The sequence below is a fragment of the Sus scrofa genome, chromosome 14, assembly GCF_054392235.1.
Source record: "Sus scrofa isolate SSC_HxYL_T2T_F1_AM1 chromosome 14, Sscrofa_HxYL_maternal_Yorkshire_Landrace_v2.0, whole genome shotgun sequence".
NCBI classification, from domain to species: Eukaryota; Metazoa; Chordata; class Mammalia; order Artiodactyla; family Suidae; genus Sus; species Sus scrofa.
Genome location: NC_139396.1, coordinates 10,978,674 through 11,002,178, shown reverse-complemented (window position 1 = coordinate 11,002,178; position 23,505 = coordinate 10,978,674). Strand labels below are relative to the sequence as shown.

The 23,505-nt window shown below is 52.8% G+C and overlaps 1 protein-coding gene across 1 annotated transcript; it reads left to right on the top strand.

The window, feature by feature from the left end:
- Positions 1-17,210: 17,210 nt before the first annotated feature.
- On the top strand, positions 17,211-23,146 carry LOC146396300 (NUT family member 2G-like; the record flags this gene model as incomplete). Its single annotated transcript, XM_084995448.1, has 7 exons — positions 17,211-17,220; positions 18,806-19,136; positions 20,082-20,210; positions 21,222-21,252; positions 21,914-22,117; positions 22,579-22,695; positions 23,087-23,146. Coding segments are annotated over exons 1-7 (882 nt in total), but the record flags the coding sequence as incomplete, so codon positions are not given.
- Positions 23,147-23,505: the final 359 nt, after the last annotated feature.

Here is a 23,505-nt window from a genome sequence, read left to right as displayed (position 1 = left end):
TGTAGCTACGATCCAGGGCAGCATGGCAGGAAAAACAAAGAAAGTCCTACAGATGAGACAGGCACAAACATAATTCTCCATGCTCATGGATAGCATGGCTACCTCCACGGGAAGGCCCACCGAATCTCCAAGGCACACGGAAGAGATGGAGGTCACTTTATCAAAGTCTCAGTATACAAGGTCGACACAAACACCTTCATCATGTGTGTAAATCCCACAAAAGAACATGGCACCAAAATGAAAAACACCATGCAATACACAAGACTTGCCAAAACCTTGAAGCATTTGGTTCCATCGGTCATTCTATGGCTGCAGCCACGGCATATGCAAGGTCCAGGCAAGGGGGTCAACCTGGAGCTACAGCTACCAGCCTACAGCAAAGCCCCACCAACACCAGGTCCAAGCCACACTGCCGCTGGTGGCACCACTGGACCCTCATCCCACTGAGCCAGGTCAGGGATTGAACCCACATCCTCCTGGACACTCTTTCAGGTTTGTCACAAACTGAGCCACAATGGGAAATCCGGGGATACATATTTGGGATAGAGCATCTGTATGATAAAACGAAAGAAGACCTACAACAATGCGGACACGTATCATACACATGGATGGGAAGACTCAACACAGAATATGGCCAAATTCCAACAGAACTTTTTTTTTATTTTTTTTTTTGGCCCACATGGATGAAATTATTCTAAAATGGATAAAGAAAAGATAAAGGAGCCAGAACATCAAACATAATTTCGAGAAAGTACATTAATGTGGGAGGTGATTCGGCTTATGAGAACGATCTATGGAGGGCAGCTTGGCATTGCTGGAGGGAAAGAGGCAGACAGAGTTCAGTGTACAGATAGAGAATGCAGAAATAGATCCATAGCAATACACCAACCTGGGATGTTCTAATACGGAAGCTCAAGGGCAGTAGAATGGTATAGGGATAGGGTTTCTATCCCATAGGAAAATGAACTCATCATGGAACATTCAGTGCAAATGTAAAATGTGTATAAATACAAACGATGCAACGTTTACCACACCTAAGAAAAAACAATTGGAGCAAACCTCTGGGTCCTCGGGCTTGGCAAAGGGGTCTTCCACATGACAAGAAAAACATTATCCCAAAAGGGAAGGAAAGAACAGAAAGTTGGACTTCATCAAAAGGAAAGAAAGGCCCTTCAAAACATACATGCACCCCAATGTCCACTGAAGCACCATTTCCAATAGCCAAGACAAGGGAGCAAGCTAAATGTCCATCGGCCGAGGCATGGATAAAGAGGATGAGGTTCATATGTACGGGGGGACATCACACAATCATACAAGAGAATGGAATCATGAACGCTGCAGCAGCAAGGATGGACCTGGAAATTATCATCCTAAGTGAAGGTAGACAGGGAAAGACAAACATCGTATGATACCACTTCTAAGTGGAACCGAAAGAGAGGACACAAATGAACATGTGCACGGAACAGAAACAGACTCCCAGCCTTGGAAAACAGGATGGGTCCCAAAGGAGCCAGGTCCACAGCAGGAGGGACTGGGGGTTTGGGACTGGCTTCTGCACACGGAGTACATGGAATGACCGGCCAACAGGAACCTGTGGTAGAGCCCAGGGAACTCTAGCCCACAGTTAGTGATAGTCGATATGGGCATAGAATCTGAGGGAGAAGGGGTGTGTGTGTATGTATGACCGAATCACTTTGCGACACAGCAGGAAATAGCACAACATGGTACCTCACTGTCCTTTCAATCAAAATGAAGATAAGTACATCAATACCGCTGGAATAGGCAACAACAACATCAGCAACAATGAAAAGATAAGCGTTCTTCCCCATGACAGCCAAAACCCTACCCCAGACAGAAAACGGACCTCATCACATGGAAACATTTTCCTAGCTGAAAAGAAGCTACAGGTTTGAAGAAACTACCTGCCAACCACATATCTGACCCAAGTCTGGTGTCTCGAGGGAATAAGTCACTGCCAAGACACGACCATAACAGCGGGACCTATTCCACCAGAAAATGGGCAAACGATAGGAAGACATGGGTCACCCACCACAGCACTGTGAGTCCGGAAGGCTGGGTCCACTGTGAGGCTTCCCGGGATCCTGCTGGCTACATGAGATCACTGGGTCAGGCAGAGGGCAGGAAGGATTTCAACAACACTGCTTCCAGGAACTCCCTCGGGTTGGCCTGAGCCAGCTAAGCTGAAAAGGAGACATCAGGCTCCAAGTGCTGGAGGTGTGGACCCCTTGGGCCAGGCTGGCTGGGGCCCTTGGACCGAAGGCAGGTGTTCATGTGGGGGTGGGGGCCAGAAAGGTGGGCAGTGAGTTGTTCCCCTTCAGGCTATGGAGAGCGGGGCCGTGGGCATGCTGAAAGAGGGTGCTGGGAATCCAATGTAGGAGCAGAGTGCTGTGAGGCCTGGACCTCATCTCACAGCCTGGCGCTGGAGCTCCTCTCTCAGCTTCCCTCTCTGTCGCCTAGACTCCGTTCCTTCATGAGGCTTATATGACATGGGCTGGAACCCCCGGCCTCACGGCCTTTGGTCATGGGCTCTGATCCGGCTCGAGTGCCCTGCACTCTGGAAACGTCCCCCCCTCACTTTGGGGAGTCGATCCTCCTTCATCCCAACCCCAGGACTGATGTTCCTTTACTTTCCAAGAGACCCTTCATCCCTGGCACTGGAGACACCTGCCAATAGGGGCTACAACTCTATTACCCGAAGTTCATATGTGGAAGGCTTCTCCCCCAGGACCTCCGAACATGACCTTAGGTGGAGCAGGCTTTTCTTTGTCTTTCCATTGCCTACGTTTGTTTGTTTGGATGGGGCTGCTGGGGCGGCATATGGAAGTTCCCAGGCTTGGCATCCGAACGATCCATCGATCGATCGGAGCTTTGGCAGCTGGCCTACACCACAGCCACCACAATGCCACATCCAGGCCGGGTCTGAGACCTACACCACAGCTCATGGCCACATTGGCTCCTTCCCTTCCTGAGCGAGGCCAGGGATCGAACCTGAACACTCATGGTTCCTTCTCGGGTTCAGTTCCAAGGCAACACCAGAGCAAGCCCTGCAGCAGAGTTTGTACAGAAAGAGCTGAAATCAGGTCACTAAGGTGGCCCCTAATACAATAGGATGGGTGCCCCTAAAGAAAGGGCAAATTTAGACCCTGAGTCCCACAAGGGAGCTGATGTGAGGGCGCAGGACGGAGATGGGCATCTGGAATCCAAGGAGAGAGGCCTCAGGGCCAACCCAGCTGGTTTATACCGGGATCTCAGAAGGCTGGGCACCAAACGATGAGTTGATTTCCTTTGGTTATTGGAGATTGCAGGCTTGGTTTGTGGGGTGGCCACTGTTGCACAGGGAGGCCAAGATGGTGCCCTGGAAAGCTGATGGATCTGGTGGGGGAGGAGTGGCTGTTTGCCGAATGGAGACTGGAGTCTGAGGCAGAGACAGGAGCACAGGAGCTCGGGGGGTCTGCACCAGGCCTGCTGCAGGACCTCGAGCATGGACAGCAGCAGGGGCCAGTCTCTGGGGGCACAAAGCCTGTGCCAGGCCCAGGAGAGCCAGCAGCCTGCAGAGACTGCGATGGGACCTGGGTGTGAGGTGGAGGGACCGTGGGCTCAGGGAGAGGCATGTGCTTCTGGATCTCATCGGTCCCATGGGAGAAGCAGGTGATATTGGTGAAGATGCTGGGGTAGGGGGCGTGTCAGCCGTCTAAGCCCCAGCGGGCCATCCCCATGAGACACCCTGAAAAAGGGAGGTCACAGATGAGGGCACCCCCCTGGGACCTCCCTCCGGAGGACAGGGGACTTAGGCTGCAAGCAACAGAGCTAGGTCAGAGGAGTCTCTGCCATGCACGGTCACTCAGTTGTACTTCTGGGAAGTTCCAAAGCCTGGCATCCCATGGCTGATGAGCCTGTGTAAGCCATGCAGGCAGGCACGGGCGTCCTGATGGAGGAAGCTCCTGACTGACCCTCAGGACAATCACAGGTTTCAATCTATCAGCAGATGGGACTCTGAGCCTGGAGAACCCCTGGAGGTCCAGAAGAAGGCACTGTCCAAGGCCGAGAAGGGACATAGGTACCAACAGGGCCCAAGAGAGCTGGTGTGGGAGTGGAGCCTGGCCAGCTCAAGCCCCTGCAGACCTCAGCTCTGGCAAGGCCCTGGGCTGCACCAGCACACCCCTAACCGGGACCCTCTTCCTTTCTCATTCCTTTAGACATCTGGTGTTCTCTCAAGGTCTTGGTTGAGCCTTTTCAGAAGATGCCCATACCCAGGCCTGTTGGAGGTAGCCGGTCTTGCTCAGGGGGTCAGTTGGGTTTAGAAACAGAGTGGCTGGGACTTCCTAGAGTTAGTGAGCTCAGGGCCGGGCCATCTGGTGGGAAATCTCCTCATGTCATCAGCCAAAGGGAGGGTCTGGTCCTTGTGGGTGGGGGAGAGGGGCAGGGGCCATTGCCAGTTTCCAGGGCACCACAACAGGAAGTCTTGCAATCGAGGTTTTAAAGCAACAACTACAGGAGAGTGATAGCAAGATACGGGAAGGACAGAGAGCCCCAAACAACTTGAACCCAAACAGGCACGCAGCAAGACCTCTTCTGATAAATATGGCCAAAGTGAAACAGAAAGAGAGGAGGCCAAAGGCAGCAAGAGAAAAGCAAGGCGTTCATGATGAGGGAACCCCAATAAGGTTATCAGCAGTTTGCTCTACAGAAACACTACAGGCCAGAAGGGGGTGATGAGACCCATTGAAAGAAAGAACAAATAATCTGCCTCCTCCAAATACCCTATCCAGCAAGACTATCATTTCAAATCGAAGGGGAAATCAAGAATTTCTCCAACAAACCAACACTGAAAGAGTACTGCAATACAAAACCCATTCTGAAAGAAATACTCAAAGGGTCCTCCAATTAAAAAAAAAGAAAAAAGAAAAAAACCATTGGAAAGCAGTGACTTAGAGAAGCCAGCGTACAGATCTAACCATGAAGATGTCAAAAACATAAAATGAAATAAACTACATCAAATCATACAATGAGGGCGAGGAATGGAAGGAAATGTAGATCCTTTGTCTTGTTTCAATGACGCGTTTGGTCCTATGTAACGGTCAGGCTAAAGTGAGCAGACATACGAAGGGGTTAACATAGTAACAAAGCAGGGCAGCCCCAATCCAAAGGCCAACACTACATTCAAAAATCGGAAAAGGAAAGGACTCCAGCAGAGAATCAACGGAACCCATTCACTCAAAGGAAAAGAAAGAAGAAAAGAGAAACATAGACTCAACGGGAAAACAAGGCTTCAAATGGCAATCAAGAAACATCTATCAATGACCACCTGAATTGTTCCGGGACCGAATGCTGCCATCAAAAGACACAGAGGGCCAGATTGGGTACCAAAGCAAAATCCTTCAATCTGCTGCCTAGACAAGCTCACCCGAGGGCAAAGAACACGCATAGATTGAAAGGGAGGGGATGTGAAAAGATATTTCATGCCAATGGACAAGACAGGAGATCAGGAGTAGCGCTGCTCATATCCAACAAAATCGCCTTTAAAATGAAGGCCATCAAGAAAGGCAAAGAAGGACACTAGTTCACGGTTAAGGGATCCATTCCAGAAGAAGATACCACACACTTATATCTGGAATCTAATATACGGCACAAATGAACCTTTCCACAGAAAAGCAACTCATGGACTTGCAGAATAGACTTGTGGAGGCCAAGGGGGAGGGGAGGGGGAGGGAGTGGGGTGGATGGGGAGCTTGGGGTTAATGCCTGCCCACTATGGCCTTGGGAATGGATTAGCAATGAGATCCTGCTGTGTAGCGCTGGGTACATTGTCTAGTCATGTTTGACGGAGCATGATAATGTGAGAACATAGAATGCCTACAGGTATGTGTAACTGGGTCACCACGTTGTACAGTAGAAAACAAGATTGTATCGGGGAAATAAAAATTAAGAGCCAAAGAGGAAGCGGTATATACACACAATGGAATACTCCTGCGCCATAAAACAGAGCACCCTAATGCCATCTGCAGCAACATGGGTGGAACGAGACCCTCTCATCCTGAGTGAAGGAAGTCCGAAAGAGAAGGACGACTACCATACGACATCACTCATATGAGGAGTCTCATATACAGCCCAAAGGAACCTTTCCACCTAAAGGAACTCATGCACTTGGAGAATAGACTTGTGGTTGCCTAGAGCGAGGGGAGGGAGTGGGATGGATGGGGAGCTTGGGGTTATTGGATGCAAACGACTGCTTTTGGAAGGGATTAGCAAGGAGATCCTGCTGTGTAGCACTGAGGACGAGGTCGAATCACTTATGATGGAGCATGATAATGGCACAAAGACGAATTACACATGTATGGGGAACTGGGTCACAATGCTGGGCAGTGGAAAAAATTGTCTCGGGGAAATAACAATCAAAAAACACCCAACAAACACCCCACTAGAGGCAGTCATCAAACCACAAGAGCAGAGAACAAGGGAGGACGGGAAAAGACCAACAAAACCCAATCTGACACAGCTAATAACATGGCCATAAGAACATACAGATCAAGAAGCACCTTCAATGCAAATGCACAAAATGCCCCAAGCGAAAGACATCGACTGGCTGCATGCATACAAAAAGAAGACGCATCTCCTTCTCTCTGGGTCGAGATCGAGAGCTCCGTCTCGTTCTCCATCTCGATCTCCATCTCGATCTCGATCCAGATAGGTAGAGGGATAGACAGATAGGTAGACCTGCTGTCTTCAAGAGACCCCCTTCAGTTTGAGGGACATATACAAATTGAAAGTGAGAGGATGCAAGAAAATATTCCTCGTGCGTGGGAATTAAAAGAGAGACGGAGTAGAAACACCCCCATCACACAAAAGAGACCTTCAAATAAAGCATATTAATAAGACACAACGAAGGTCATTACGTAACGGTCAAGGATCAATCCAAGGAGAGGAGATGGGAATTGGAAACCTATATGCACCCAATACAGGATCCCCGCAATGTAGAAGGCAACTGCTACAACCGTAAAAGGAGAAATGGACACTAACACAGTCAGAGCAGGGGGCCTTCCCACCCGACTCCCATCAACGCACGGGTCCTCCAGACATAAAATCAACAAGGGAACCCAGGCCTTCAATAATGCATTGGACCACAGGGCACTTCCTCCATAGGTAGAGCGCTTTCCATCCCAATGAAGCAGGATACACACTCCTCTCAAGGGCACACCCGACATTCCCTAGGACCGATCACATGCTGCGTCACCAAGCAAGCCACTGTACATGGAAGGAAATGGAAATCCTATCCCACAGCTTGTATGAACCCAACGCTATGAGGCTCGAAATCAACCACCAAGAAAACAATGGCAACAAACACCAACGCCCGGAAACTCGACAACATGCTACTCAACAACCAAGGGAGTGCTGGAGAAACCAAAGAGGAAATCTGAAGATCCCAAGAAGCAAGTGACACCAAAGACATAACAATCCAAAGCCTATGGGATGCAGCAAAGGCAGATCGAAGAGGGACGTTTCCAGCAATACAAGCCTACCTCAGCCAACAAGGAAAACCACCAACAAACAACCTGGCCTTATGCCCAAAGCAACCAGAGAAAGACAAACACAAGGAAAGACATCCTAATGATCAGAGCAGAAAGGAAAGAGCAGCGAAGAAAACCATCGGAAAGATCAATGCAGCTACAACTGCTTCTTTGAATACATCCACCATATGGATAAACCCTTAGCCAGACTCATCAGGGAAAAAAGAGTGGACTCAAATCAATAACCATCAAAATGCACACCAGCTTCCAATGGACATCCCAGAATACAGAGGATCAGAAGAGACTACTAAAAGCAACTCTATGCCAAGAAAACAGACTTCCTAGACGAAATGGACACCTTCCTAGCAAAGTACAATCTGCCAAGACTAAACTCCGATGACCTAGAAAAGATGACTGGGCTGATGCCAAGAACTGAAAATGACGTTGTGAGGAAAAAACTTCCAGCAGGCATTCCCGTCGGGGCTACACTGGAATGAACCTGACCCGTATAGGAGAAAAGGCACGTGCAATCCCTGGATCCAGGATTGCCTTCAGATATGGAGCAGGTCCCAGATGCAGCTCGGATCTGGCCTTGCTGTGGCCGTGGCTGGCAGCTGCAGCTGCAGCGCCAATTCCACCATAGCCAGGGCATTTCCAAATGCCATGGGTCTGCCCTGAAAAGACAAGAAAAGGCCAACCCCCCACTCCACCCACTTCCCCACAAACAAAACTAGACCACCTGAGGTCTTCACATGCACATACCCAACAGGGGCCTGAACACAAACACCGACCAGTGGTACACAATGACTACCTCGTATACAGGCTCACTACCACCAGCTCCTACACAGTCATCTCACGCACAGCCCATGGGCAAGGCCACAGCCCTACAGGACTTCTAGGCCAGGATTCCAGAACACACACACATCGCCTATGAGATTTCTTTGTTTCCAAACACACACACCTACCTCTGACATCCCTCCAAATACATACTACAGAAGCCCCAGGACCTCAAATACACACACAGCCACAATCCGCCTACACGTACTAATACACATGTACACGTCTCAAACACCTATGGACACACACAGACAAATATTCCCAACCCTTGAACATACAGATGCCCCAAACACTACACATGGTGCCACCTCTCCAGAAGACAACCGCCCTGCCAGGACACTGCACCTGTGTGGGTGTCAACTGCATATGCATTTCAGCCCTCACCCTCAATGTGGACACACCATCTCTTCGTACCTAGGACCTGTAGAAACACCTCGGCATTCTGCCAAGAAGCAACGTGGCACACTCCCAACACCTCCATACCATAGGAACAAAACCTGGTCATTCATGCACCTGGTGATAGACACACAAACGAGTAGACACACGTAGGACACATGGACCTATCGCCAGCAAACCACACAGGAAATGACTTCCACATATCCAATGATCCTAGGACCCAGCTCATCCATCTGCAAACTCGTAACACATAACCCCAGCACATATTTCTCACACCAAGAAATGCACGTCTCCCACGCCCCTGTAGAAACACAGAACCTCATCTCTCCAGCAGACACACACTTCCCCACGTCCCCACATATATAAGCCTAACATGTCCCTCCTGAAAACTACAAGGGCATAGCCCCAGCGAATATGCCTCCAAATGCCCATGCCCCTGGAATACACACTCAAACGCATTCTACACACAACTCTCCAAAACACCCAAGCAGACCCGCAATTACTCAGTACACGACACAAGTGCAAACCTAGCACCCTACGTCCTTTCCTCCAAACACGCATATAACACACTCTCGGCATATCCATAAACCCACACTCCCCAAGGCTCCATCCAAGGGCATGCACTCTTCCAGCATGCAGAATCCAGAAGCATACCAATACGGCACCCCGACCTATATAGCATTCACCTGTCCCAGAAGATAGGCCGACTCGCCCTCTACACATCAAAAGACACATGCACGGCTCTGGAACATGTGCTACACACAAAAAAGCAAAGAGCCATATGACAGGCCATGAACACACAAATAATCATCCTAAAGGGAAGGGCAGAGGAGGATCCTTAAAGAGCAGAAACCGCCCACGGGGGATGGGTTAAAGACAAGCTTTCAAGGGGTCTTCGAAATGGTCTAAAGCTGATGATCACTCAAGAAAAGGAACCCAGCCATGACTTACCCGACTTGAAGGAAGACCAGATGCATCCAAGTGCCAGACACGCTCAAGACACAATCCCCAAGAGTTCAAGCACAAGACAACAGATGTGGAGATCGAGTCCTGCTGCATGAGGTCAAGGAGAGAAGAGTCCTGGACAAGGAGCATTTCTGCACCTCACCCAGACAGAAACACAGGGGAGAGGGGACACGCCTAGGTAAAAGAGGACAGTAGATGGAAACCTGAGATGAATTACCCCAGTTGATATACGACCAAACGCCTGGGAATACACACCGATTTGTGCAAGCACTGTGACAGCCCAGGGCACACCATCCATATAGGGCACAAGGAGGAGCTGGAGATGGAAGCCTTGATATCCACCCTCCAATGAGGAAGAAGGCAGTCTTCTCCCCTCCCCACTGGGCCTTGGATTCTAGAAATGTAGCTCTCTTGGTTCTTGGGGCTGCTCTGCTCCCTGGCCAGCTTACGTGTATCTCCCTCCAGGGTCTTATGCTCCTAAACTCACTCTTTACCTGGGGCTTCGCTTCCTGCCAAACTCTTCCTGCCACGAAGCAGAAGAACCAGAGCTTCATCAAATCCTGACACCTGGTGAGGGGTCTGACAGTGCAAAGACAGTGGGTTTGAGCAGGTCGAGGCGTTCCTTTGTGGCACGGAAGGCTAAGGATTCTGAGTGTTCACTGCAGTGGTCCCGATTGCTGCTGTGGCACTCCGTCTGTGGACGGGGAAACTCCATATGGGGCAGATGCCACCAAAAAGAAGAAGTCTGTGCGCTCGAATCCTCTCTGAACCTGGGATCCTGGATTCAGGTGCCAAGCTGAGGGCAAGGTAGATTCCCAGTCCCACTCTCAATTTTGGCTGGGGTCAAGTCCCAACCACGAAGTTTCACTACAGGCCCCAAAGGTACAAATACACAGATCGGCCCCTGGACTTCCCTAACATCGCCCTGAGGCCTAGGCAGATAATCCTACTAAGTCCACCAGGAGACACACAATCCCCAACTTCATGGCGGAAAACATCCATGAAAAATAGGCCCCTGAACACCAACTTACAAACACCTAAACGCCAGCTCCTGGACTATGCCTCTGTTACATCTCAGCACCCTCCAAAGACAAACGCTCACCCAAACACAGGCATGATCTCCCCTTACACACATATCCATAGACAAAACCCAACCAACCCTCACCTTTGATGGATTACCAGATTCCCGACAACCAGGTGGCCTTGTACCAATCCCCCCTAGGCTTGCAAATCCATCACGATTTACATCCGACTACAACTAGGTGGTCAGCACTACATTCAGCAAGGCTGCCCCCAACAGAGACCCAAGCATGCCCTTTGAACAGAAGTGCTGACTGACATTGGGATGTGAAAAAGGAAGACACCAGTGAAACTAGCAGCCTGGATGGTACATCTTCACTCCTTTTCCCGAGCCCTGAGCTACTTCTTGTGAACCCCATGAGGGTTTTCAAATTGGAAATTCTTCCTTCGAGCTTTCCTACGCTTTGGAACGGCAGGCACACTGGAATGCCACCCATTTTAATCACTCACACACTTTAGCCCCCTGCCTCCATAGGCCCCACAGTCCCTCAAGTCTCCCAGCAGCCTGATCCACAGTGCTGCTAAAAGCTGTGGTGGAAACACTGCTCCGGACCTGAGCTCCATGCGGGCATGAACCCACATGGAGGAGGGCACAAGGAGTCTGCAGCGTGCACAAGAGCACAGAGCGGTCACACCCAATGGCTGAAGAGTCCCCATATTCCTTAGCAGGGCTGTCATGGAATGAATGCTAAAGGCCACCAGGACGGGCCCCACCCTCAAGCAGGCCACCCCTTGGGAAACCACCCTCTTTGCTCCCACGTGCGCTACTGACTACCCAAGCGGACCCTCCTCAACAGACACTAGGAGCGGTTGGAGGATGGGAGTCTCTGTGCACAACAGCTCAGTCAGCAGGGGACAGGTGGGAAGAGGAGGGAGGGAAGGAAGCATCAGAAGAGCTGGCCCAGGAGCTCCCTCCAAGACAGGAATGTCATGGAGGATTTGCATTCGCTGGAAAGCTCTCTGGTGTTGTCTTCCTGTCTTCTCCCTGGGAGCTTCTGTGGCCATCTCTTCTTAAACCCTATCTCTTGGGAGATGAGCCCCCACGGTCACACTGCATCGGTGAAACCCATGCATTTAGATAGGATCCCCATAAAAGAGTTTGCAGAGATCCAGCCTAAGCACAGAATCCTCAAAGTGGGCCAAGGACATTCATGCCCTTTGGGCCACAGTACCTTAGGCTGTGTGGACTCTTTGGGTTGGGATTTGCTCGTCTAGAAAGAGAAGGGTCTTTCCCCTAGCAAATTGGATGGATCCATTAAAGAACCATTCTAGCACGCAATTGGAGATCTGGGAACCTCTCTTCAGAGATGGTGCTCCTGTCGCCATGCCTAGAGAATTTCCAAATGCCTCAATTCTCCACGCATGTTTGTTCTTCATGTCTTTCTTTAATACATGGAGCTTGTTCAATAAAGGTTGGTGCACAGGTGTGTCTCCTTTGTACGGTTCTGGTTGTCCTGGTTATGCTGGTGAGCTAAACTTGACCCTCTTGGCCAGTCACAAGACAGCAGGTACTTTGGGAACACTATTCCTCTCCCTCCCTATATTTTGCACGACATCGTGGAAGTTCCGGTGGACATCCACCCACAAAGAAGTAGCAGCAGATTCAACATACCCACCTGACTTGGGAATGCTCGCCAAAGAAACTTGACCCCTCAGATCCCTTTTCTGGTCCATGGCAACATCAGAGCATTTCTTCCTCCACAGGATACCTCTCAAGACCCTTACATCTATCTGACAACACCCAGAGCTCCCAAGGGCACAGACGTGAAACGTCCACAAGACACAAACCTGGGATCTCTCGGTGCCTTTCAATTTCCATGTGGGTGTGGAAGGTTCACTGTCTCCTGATGCTAGTGATCCATCTCCAAAGATGTTTCTCCTCAGCCGCCAGTGCCTGCCCCGAAGCTCTCTGCAGGAACAATCAGAGGTCATGGTCCAAAGGACGTTGAGACACCCACTTCCATGACTGGTTTCCCTAATTACAGTGCAGCTGATTTGACACCCTCTGCCTCTCCGATGTCGGCATGTAGGGTTCTGAGGTAGTATAAGATAATGAACAACAGAAGGAGTTCGTGTCATGGTGCATCAGAACCGAATCTGACTAGGAACCATGAAGTTGCGGGTTCCACCCCTGGCCTCGCCCGGCGGGTTAAGGATCGGGTGTTGATGTGAGCTGCGGTGTAGGTTGCCATCACGGCTGGGATCTGGCATTGCTGTGGCACTGGCATAGTCCAGGGGCCACAGCTCTGATTGGACCCCTAGCCTGGCAATCTCCCAATGCCATGGATGCGGCCCTCAGAAGTCCAAAATCAGTCAAAAAATGTGGAAGATTTGGGAGCACCTCGTTTCCACAATGCAACTTTTGTATCAGTGTCCCTGAGAAGACTCATGCCAATACGACATCTGGGGAGGGGGTGGGGTGGTTTGGGAGCTTGGGGTGAAGGGATGCAAAGGATTGGCTTCGGTGTGGATTAGCAATGAGATCCTGCTGTGTAGCACTGGGAACTTGTGATGGAGCATGCTCATGGGAGCGACTAGAATGTGTACATGTGTGTGTACCTGGGTCACCATGCTGTACAGTAGCAAAACCATTGTCTTGGGGGAAGAACAATTCAAAACCAACCAAACAAGAAACCCCCACAAATACTACATCTGAGCTATGCGTGAGAATCTTGTAACAAATTGCCGGAGTGGCTGAAGAAGGGGAGGAAGCAACAAGGAAGCCTGGCCTTCCTGAATGCCTGGGTACAATGGGGGCCTCAGCAATCTTCTCATATGAAGGTCTTGTTTGAAAACCCTTGAAATGTTTCTTCAGTGTAAAAGCTCCAATAGAGAGCCCTATTCCCATGGTGCTCAGTTGTGCAGTGCCCCATCCAGAGTTTCTTCCTACAAAGCTCACCATGGCATTGCAGGAGATACTCTCGCCTCAGCTTCTCACCCTCTTTGGAGTCCATGTTCCTTTGCAAGGGGCAAGAAGCTTCGGAAGCACCCACACAAGTCCTTTTTCTCAATCTGCAACAATCCTTTCAACCTCTCCTTCCTTGCCCAACACCCTAACAGCAGGAGGAATTGTAGTTCTGCTACTGCACACAGGGACTCTTGCCTCCCAAGAGATTTGCTTGCAGTCCTAGGAGGTTTCACCCCTCACCTCCCTTGATGATGTTCCCGAGACCTCGCCTCTCACCACACCAGACGGACATACGCATTCCTATCACTTGCATCGTGATAAGCTGACCTTAACTCCCAATCTGAACGTTTCCTCAGGTGTGTTTCCGTTTGGCTGTGTCAGGGATGCTACGTTGATTCCCATGCAGACAGCACCATAGGCAAGGACGAGCCTCGATTCTCAAGAGCAAGGGTATGGGATGCAGACAGGAAATGCACCAGCTTTCAAGCAGGGCTTGCTGGGGAGGACGTTGAAGCGAGTGGGTTTGGACACGTGGAGATTGGACATTGGTGGATAAAAAGCTGGCACTGTGTCAAAGGGCACACCCACATCACGGGCAGTCGATGTTTTCATACCTACAAAAGCCAGCAATTCCCATCATGGCTCAGCAGACATAAACCCCCCTAGGATCTGTGAGGATGCACACTCCATGCCAGCCTCCTTCAGTAGAATAAGGATCCGGGGTTGCCCTGAGCTGTGCTGTAGGTCCCAGATGCAGCTTGGATCCCACATTGCTCTGGCTATGGCAGAGGCCTGCTCGTGCAGGTCTGATGTAACTCCTAGCCTAGGAACATCCATAGGCAGCACGTGTGTCCCCCCAAAGGAGAAAGCAATTAAACCCAAGAGACCCGCCCACACACACTTTTGGTTCTTTCACATAAGGAAAGAGAAAATTTTGTCTTCTCCTCCCTTACTTCTGTCCTTAACCACATAAAGCTCAAAGACGCAATAGTATCTCTTGGCTCTCCAATTGCCATTTCATCCTAAGAGCCTGCAGATTTGGGGTCCCTTTGCTATTTTCTTTTGGGTTGGACCAAGAGGCACCTTTTGGTCTCCACTCTGAGTTCTCCTCCCCTCAAGAACTGCCCACTCCCTGTAGCCTAATATGGTACCCTTATGGGCGAGTCTTGCCAGATGCATGCTGATTCCAAGGGAAAGGTAAATTTCAGATACACAGGGAAAGTACTTGCAGTAAAGATATGTCCAAAATGGTGCACGGGACACAGGTCAGGCTAAATGCAGGCACTGTGTGTGGGAAATGAAAAACTCAAATGGAGCTGCACATTTACTATTGTTTTTGCCTGGCGTTGAGCACTCTGCCCTTTCAGTACATCGAATTTCAAGAGAATGGAGGAACTCCCATGTTAAAAATGCATCCAGTAACAGAGGAGCCACGATATCAGTAGGAAGGCAACAAAAGGAAAGATACTCAGGTCTATGGGGACGCAATTTAATTTTCTCGTTTCCTTTTTTACTCTTTCTCAAGAGGAACTCTTTGATCTTACAAGAGGTTAGGTTTTCCACTGCAGTTGATTTACAATGTTTTGTCTACTTCTGCTGCGTAGCCAAAGGACCCTGTCGTACAGACAGATGTATGTATATATGATATATGATACATATATATCTATATAGGATACATATGTAATCACTTTCTCACATTATCCCCCAACCTTTTCCATCACAAGTCCAAGATGGAGTTCCCTGTGCACATGGTACATTTCAACCAGAGACAAAGGAATACTACCTGCAAAGGCAAACGGATGGCATTCAAAGTTGCTTGCCCAAAAGATCTCTGAAAAGATGGGAATGAAACAGGTATCTCTGATCCCTGGTGGGAACGAGGACTGAGTGGACAGGGGAAAGAGGGGAGAGGAGGACTCAGCACTCCATATGCTATTCGGCACATGTGGACTGTGATCCCCAAGAAGGGAGGATTTGTTGAAAATGTTACATTCAAACATTTAACAGGGAAAAGCTCCAAGACTTACCAGCAATGTCATCATACGGGAGACACGATAGACTGATCTCTGGTCTTGGACACGTGGGCTGTGCAGTGGCTTTTTGGATAGGCTGGGCCTTTCCAGCACAAGGGAACATGAGGAAGGTGGGTCCTGCTGGATGCTGGTTGGCACACAAGGACGGTTTCCTTAGGAAAGACGGACACACACCAATCACAAATGGTGGGTCTGCTGAGAGAAGCCAAACCATAAACATTGGGTTCCAGGTGGCCATGAAAACCCAAGTGGTTATCAGATGATAAAAGGTGAATTTTGTTCAGAAAGTCTTGCCTCTGGGGAAGGGAGCCTGAAGCCAGGACGGACGCTGAGGCGGGTGAAGGACAACAAACAAGTTGATGAATAACAGAGGGAAAGGGAACATCAAGACAGACCTTGGTGCTGTGACTCTGAAAACCAACACATACATTGCCTGATGAGGCACTCGACACTTGTCTGGCCCCTGCATAAGGTGGAAGAAACGTCTGGTTCTTGCCTCCCTGCAGAGGCCAGCATGGAATGGCACCCCACCCCCACCCAGGCTCACCTGCCCTCGGCCCCTCCCCCACTGCAGAATGACTGGAGGCCCGCATTCTACTGTTGAGATTCAAACTTGGGCTCCTTTACTTGCGTCCTGAGCATCTGTTGGGGCAGGTCCCTCGCTGGGTCCTGCTCTTGACTGTCCACGTTGAGGCCACCAGCCCGTGGTGGTCCAGGCCCATGCCTGTGGGAATGGCTTCAGAAGGCAGTAAGCCTCTAGACAGGGGCTGTTTTCCAAGAGAAAGGGCCTCCCTCAAATCCCTGGGTTTCCGTTGGGACCCTTCACTGTGGACATGGAGTTGGACGGAAGGAGAGGAAGGCGACAGCACTGCACCCCAGGGACATCTCAGCTGGGGAGCCTGTAGAAACCTGAAGCTGCCCTGGGGAGGACAGCTGCTTGGAGGTGGTTCAAGAGGCCTTGCTCTGGTTGGGGAGGCAGGATGGCAGCAGGCAGGTTGGCGGTTTCTAGAAGGGAGACAAGCCACTTGGAACGTGTGTGTAGCCAGTGTCCTGTGGCTGGCCCTGGGTGGGTCATGGGGAAAGCCTAGCCCCGCCTTGTGGTCCTCAGGCATCTGAAGCTCGCCTCACCAGACCTCTCTAAGGGATTGGAACTGGCGCATCCTCTGGCTAATGGGGGCGTGGAATGGGAGGGTATAGTCAGAAAACGATTCAGTGCTGGTGGGTGTTGTCTGGGGCCTCATGCTCAGGAAAGGGTCTGTTCTGAGCTGGGCGGGATGTGACTCTCGCTGCAATGGCCCAGAACGTTTCCCTCCATCCCGCCCAGAACTCACTTCTCCGGTCAGGCAACTGTGGCCTTGGATTCCACAAGGGATGGGCAACCAGGTGACTTCATCCAAGCTAGGACTCGTGGGCCTGAGGTGTTCTGTATTGGTTTCCCTTTTGTGGAAATACATCTCTGCAGACATGGCGCAGCGTGTCAGGTGGCTCACAGCAGAAGCTGAGGCCTGACTTTGAGATGAAGAGTGTGTTCCTATTTCAAGTCACTACTACTACATGTGGAGAGAGGCTGGTGCAGGTGGAATGCCTAGGAAGGCTGCTTCCTTTGTAAAGGGGGGGGTGAAGCAGTGTAGCACAGAAGCAGGAAGATGATCTAGTCTGCTACTCTGAAACCTCCTAGAGCATCTGTGGAGGTCAATTCGGTGCCTCGTGGTATGTACCTCCTTCTCCTGAATGGGCGGTTTTCTCACAATGGCACCTGACTCCTGCCTGCTTCTCAGTTTCTCCTCACTTTCCATTATTGGGAGCTGGAAGGGGAAGGACCACAGGCAGCCTCCACTCCCATGACCCTTGTCACATGAGCCGCCCTGGACCCGTGCTCATCTTTGGAAGCCAACCCTGGATGGGAAGTGGCAAAAATGCAGGGGACACACACCGACTTCTCAGACTTCTCTCTGAGGAGCAGAACTGCATGGCGGGAGGGACACAGGGCCATCGGGATGGGGTGGCACACCTTAGCCCCTGTGAAGTGTCCACTCTGGGTGGTTCAGAGAGGCAGGTGCATGCTTGGTGGGGCTGTTTGGTGTTTGTCTAAGGGTTCTGTGTGCAGAGCGATCTTCGCAGCCTTTGAGAGGTGTTGTGTGAGGTCAGGAAAGTATGACAGAACAGATGTGTGCTGAGCATCCCGAGAGGAAGGGTTGAGGAGGATGTGAGGCCCTTCGATTTAGACAGTGGAGGTCCATCAAAGGCCTCACGGTGCCTGGAAGGACCTTGGAGAAGGCCCTTACCTGCCAGTGACCTTGCTGAGGGGCATGCTCAGAGTAGATGACCTCTCAGGTCCAGGACGTGGGGACAGCCTGTGAGGACGAGGTGTCAGGGAGCTCCTCAGGGAGGCTCTCCCATCCCTGCTGCTGAGCTGAGCATTTCTCGGTAGACAGGGGCAGGGAACTGGGTGTGGGGGTCAAGACCATGAACATCCCGCCACGACATCTGCACAACACACAGGTTCCTCGGGCCAAATGCCCTCTCTCACTGAGGTCAGAACATGAAAATCCCTCCACGACATCTGCACAACACACAGCTTCCTCGGGCCAAATGCCCTCTCCCACTGAGGTGTGCCCTCTGAGTCCCCAGAGAGCTTCCGTCCATGTCACCCATTCTCCTCTTCCATTCACCCCTTTCCTTTCTCTCCACAGCATTTCCACTGCCGGGCACGGATGTGGTCATGCCCCCTGGGGCCTCACGCTCCTATCCTCCCCCCACTCCTGGCTCCCAACCCCAGCCAGCTTGGGAGCAGCACCGGCCACCGCCCATGGCCCCATTACTCCTGCCTGGCAGCACCCTATTGCAGCCACCTCACCCCATGACACCTCGGGTGACTCCTGCTGACCATGGCCCCATTGCCCCAGGGCTTGGCAACATCCCTGTCCCAGTCTGGTCAGGAGGGAGGTCAGCATTGCCCCACCAGTCTCAGGCCTTTGGGCGCCCTCAGGCCCCCCTCAATGGGAATGCTTCCAGGGCCCTCATGGGGAGTGCTTTGTGTCCTGCACCCCTTTGCATAGCAAGCCCTGTGGGGGACAGCGGGGTGGCTGCCACAGCTATTGCAGCAGCTCAGGCTGGCAAGGGAGGCTTGGCCCCAGGCCTTCCTCCTCAAGCGGCACCACCAGCTGCCCAGATGGCCTTCATCCTGCCCCCAGGGACCTCTGGGCCGTGGCCACATGGCACCTCTGGGGCAGGCAGCCTGCATGCCTCCCAGCACACGGGCCCTCAGGAGGACGCCTCTCACCATAAGAGCGTCTATCAGAACTTCCGACGCTGGCAGCGCTTCAAGTCCCTGGCCCGCAGCCACCTGCCCCAGAGCCCCGATGCGGAAGCTCTCTCCTGCTTTCTCATGTAAGTGACCTCTCAGACCCTCATTAGCTCAGCTGGAGCCTTCGCATATACAGGACCTTGGCATGGACTCCCTGCTTAGGTTTCCAGGCATCCTTTCACCTCGAGAGAAGGAGGGTTGACAGCAATGTCCATGCTATGAGGAGGCACGTCTGCACTCAGATGTGTCCCACGTCCAGTCCATGACATCCCGTCCGTGCCTTAGCTCAGCTACCACCACCATGCAAGACCAGTTGTCTCACTTTCTGCACTGCCATGATAACATTGAGTGCAGGATAGCAGTCCGAGAGGGTCCTGCTCGGATGTGAGGAGCCAGAGTTTGAATGGGACCTGCTTCTCTGGTGCTACCTCCTTTCAACATGGACCTGGGCCTCTGGCAGCCAGTGGGTATCACTTCAGATAAGGCTTAGGACATTCAGGCCCAGGACGGAACTTTCTGCATGCCCGGTCCTTGTTGTTCTGAAGAAGTCCAGTGTGAACGGGGAGGTGGTCGAGCTGTCCATAGATAGACGGGCAAGGGTCTATCCTCCTAGAGCTGTGAACCTGGCAGGAACATCCCTCCTAGACCCGAGGTCCCTCCGAAAAGGGGGACTAGGCCATCTAGTGCAGAGACCTGGGCAGAAGAATCCTTGGGCTTCTCAGACCTGTTAGCTGGTAGACTGGCGCCTGCCCTCCCGCATTGATGGGGCTGCGTTTTATATGAGATGGCAACCCGCCCCCAGCCAGAGTGTCCCAGCTATAGCCAGGGAGTGGACAAGCATCCTCTGGTGAGTGGGAGGTGGTGGCACCAGGCACCAGGAAGGCTTGCCTTTGCTCTCCAGACACCCTCGTCTCCCCCTCTTGAGCCTGGGTTTGGCAGGGGTGGGGCCCATGGAGGCCTTGGAGCTGGGTGGGGTTGGGCAGTTGGGGGCTGGGCTGTACCAAGAGACTGACCCTGAGGGCTTACAGCCCAGTGCTTCGCACCCTGGCTCGCCTGAAGCCCACCATGACGCTGGAGGAGGGCATGCGGCAGGCCATGCAGGAATGGCAGCACATGAGCACCGTTGAGAGGATGGCCTTTTATGAAATGGCAGCAAAGTGAGTCAGGGTCCTGGGCCATGGGCGACATGGTGGGGTGGGTGGTGGGTGATGGGCAGGCCCCAGGGCAGGATCTGGCTATGGTGCTAGCAATCAGAGAGGATGCAAGAGGAGGCTGGCACCTGACACCTCCTGTTCCCTGAATCCCCAAATCCTATTGGCCTCCAGAATCCCCTCTGCCACCTGGAGAGCTTGACTCTTCCAGCCCTTCTGTCCCAGGAGCTCTGCCCTACCGTGATGCTGATGTGGGGAGGCCTCAGGATGGCCTTGGGGAGCACGGCAGCCCAGGAGGGGGTCCCCTGAAGGCATGGGGGCTGTGCAGGGCTGAGGACTCCACCCGGCAGCCTGGCACCCCTTCATGCTGGGTGCCTGGCCATCACTGACCTAGCATGTGGTAGGCCTCTCTTCATCAACGATGGCTGGAATGGGCAACTGGCCATCCCTGGGGAAGCCCATGGGTCTCTGGCCCTCCCTGTCATTTCTGCATGTGAACCTCCTAGTTTCCAAACAAAACCAAAGGAGCAGCTAGCTCTCAGTGGCAAGAGATGCCTCACCTCTAATGTTAGGATCCCCACTCCAGCCTGTGCTGGGCCCTGTCTCATGCGTGCTCTCCCAGACTCTCACTCCCAGCCCCAGGTTCTGGGTTCGGGCAAGGGCTCTGTGGGGACACGTGCCTGACCAGGCCACTGGCCATCTCCATTGTTTGGGTCAGACAAGGTCCGGGGGCACATGAGCAGGGGCCCCCACTGCCCACCATGTGTCCCTAAGCCTGGTCCCAGAGATTGACCTGGGTCTCTGCTGGGCCATGCCCTCCAGCTCCAGGGCTGGTCAGGCAGGAGGAGGCCCAGATCTTGGATATCTGCCACTGCAGTTCCCTGCTGCGACAGCACCTCACAGGGCCCTGACAGACCTAAGGACACCCTCTCCTCACCCCCTCGGTCCTGCTGCCCTGGGTGGGCTCCAGAGCCCAGGTGGTTTTCTCACTGGGGCCTGTCCCTCAACACCCCCCAGGTTCATGCAATTTGAGGCAGAGGATGAGATCAGGATGGGGAACGTGTCCTGCACAACGCGGGCACAGGGCATGCCTCCTCCAGCTCCAACAAAGCTGGCTCCTCAGGAACCCACATCCCGCAAAAGGGGCACTCAGTCTGTGAATCACCTTCCCCCTGGAGGTCAAGGTACAGGTAAGAGAGGCCTAGGCCTGGTCCCTGTTCCCAGATGGGTCCTTTCCACTCAAGGGGGCATTGGTCTTTCAACACGGATAGCCCCCGAGGGTGTCTCAGTCCCCCTTTTCCCCTCTGCGGTGTGGACCTGGTCCATTTAGAACCTCATCACCCTCCTCCCTGTCTAAGGGGCCCCTGTGAAATCTGCCTAACAAGTGTGCTGGTGGGGAGACCCTTGATCATTAGATGTTCCACACGTTCTCACACCTGACTTTTACCTGTCCCTGACTTGAATCTGGCCTCCCACCAAACCTGAGGCTCTGGCTGCTCCTCCCCCTTCCCACATGCATATCCATTGCCCCACAACAATGCCCTCCCCTGTGCCTGCTCAGGGGTCAGCTTCTGGGCGCTGGGTCCCCTCACTTTCCTTCCTCCTGCTCTGCCTCAGCCTGTGCTCCAAGGAAACACGGCCCCAGGGTCCAGCACACCCACCCAAGGCCACGCAGGGCCTGGCAGCTGCTGGAGAACAAGGCCCCCAAGGAGATTCCCCCTGAGGCTCGCAGGGAGCATGGGGACATCCCGCAGGCACTGGTGGGTCCTGGCCCCTCAGCCACAGGGGAGTCAGATATGGAATGTCAAGACGATGGATATGAGCTGCCACAGGACGAGGACGGCTGCTTCCCAGACCCGGATCTCCTCAGCTACGTGGACAAGCTGTGTTCCCAGGAGGACTTTGACACCAAGGTGGGCTGGGCCTGGAGTCTGAGACTCCAGGATTCCAGGGCGAGATGCTCTTAGCACCCTAGTTCTGGCTTTGGCCCAGGATAATGGGATTTAGGTTCTGGTCCTTGACCCTGACATCTGTGTGTCTTCCTGTGTGTCTGAGTGTACTTTGGTGCATAGGATGTGTATATGTGGATGTGTAAGTTGTACATGTGTGTGTGTCTCTCTCTTTATAGGCCTTTGTGTGTCTGTTTCGGTGCCTATGTGTTTGTGCTTTGGAGCCCATGTGTCTGAATGTGCACCTGCTTGTGAGTGTGTGTGTGTGTTTATGTGAGAGTAGACAATACCTATGGGAGTTTGAAAGCTCCCCCTTTGTGAGGGGAACTCTGGATTGGCCTCTGCTAGTCACGTTTCTCCCAGGCCTTCCTGCCTCCCAGGGCACACCTGCCAAGGCTGCTCACAGCCTCTCCCTTCCATTCCAGGTGGAGGTGGTCATTCACCCCCGATTCCTGGCAGAGTTGCTTTCCCCAGAACCAGAGTTGGATCTCTCGGGCCTGGCTGAGGAGCTGGAGCAGGAGGAAGGACTCTCCCCTGAAAAGGTGGCCAGGGGAGGGACTGACACTAGGGAGACTGGGGGCAGGGGGGGGTAGTCAGGTGACCCTGGAAATCCAGGAGGAAACGACCCAGGTCAGCCAGGGCCGGGGAGAGCCCTAGAGCAGGAGGCCCTGAAGGCTCTGGCCCTCCCTCCCCTGACAGAGAGGCCCTGCACCCGGGAGGCTGCCCAGGTGGGTGCAGGGCAGGAGGAATGGAAGGGGAGGAGGGGAGCCGGGGACAGGGCAAGGACCCTGCTGGGGAGAAGGTGCAGGAGGAAGGCAGGAGGGCCACAGGCTCTGTCTGTGGATGTGAGTCCCATCTCACCTCCCCCTGCCCATAAGCCCCGGCTCTCCCTGGAGGGTGCAGAGCATTCACTGTCCACCTCTCTCGCACCAGCTAGTGCAGACACAAGTCCTGGTCTTGGAGGAGGACGACAGGGTGCCAGCCACTCCCAATCACAGGGCACCCCACCTCGACTCAAGACCTTCAGAGTCTGTGGCCCAACACGATGCCCAGAGGAACGAGCAAGGCCCACAGCCTGGGGTCAGAGATGAAACCTGTACACCCCAGATGGATTTCCATGGCCATCTAAGGCACCCCCAAACAGACAGGGGCCTGTTCAGGCACAAAGGCTCTGTGCCCTCTCCAGGATATCAGGAGCCCCCTCAGGCTGGAACAGCACAGCCGTTTCCTCGCCAAGGCACCAAGCGCTCGGGCCCTCCATCAGGACTCAGGGCCAGCAAGGTTCTCAGGGAGGCCTCTCCTCTTAGTGAAGCCCCAGGGCTGGGTCACGGGTTCAGTGAGGATGAGGAGGA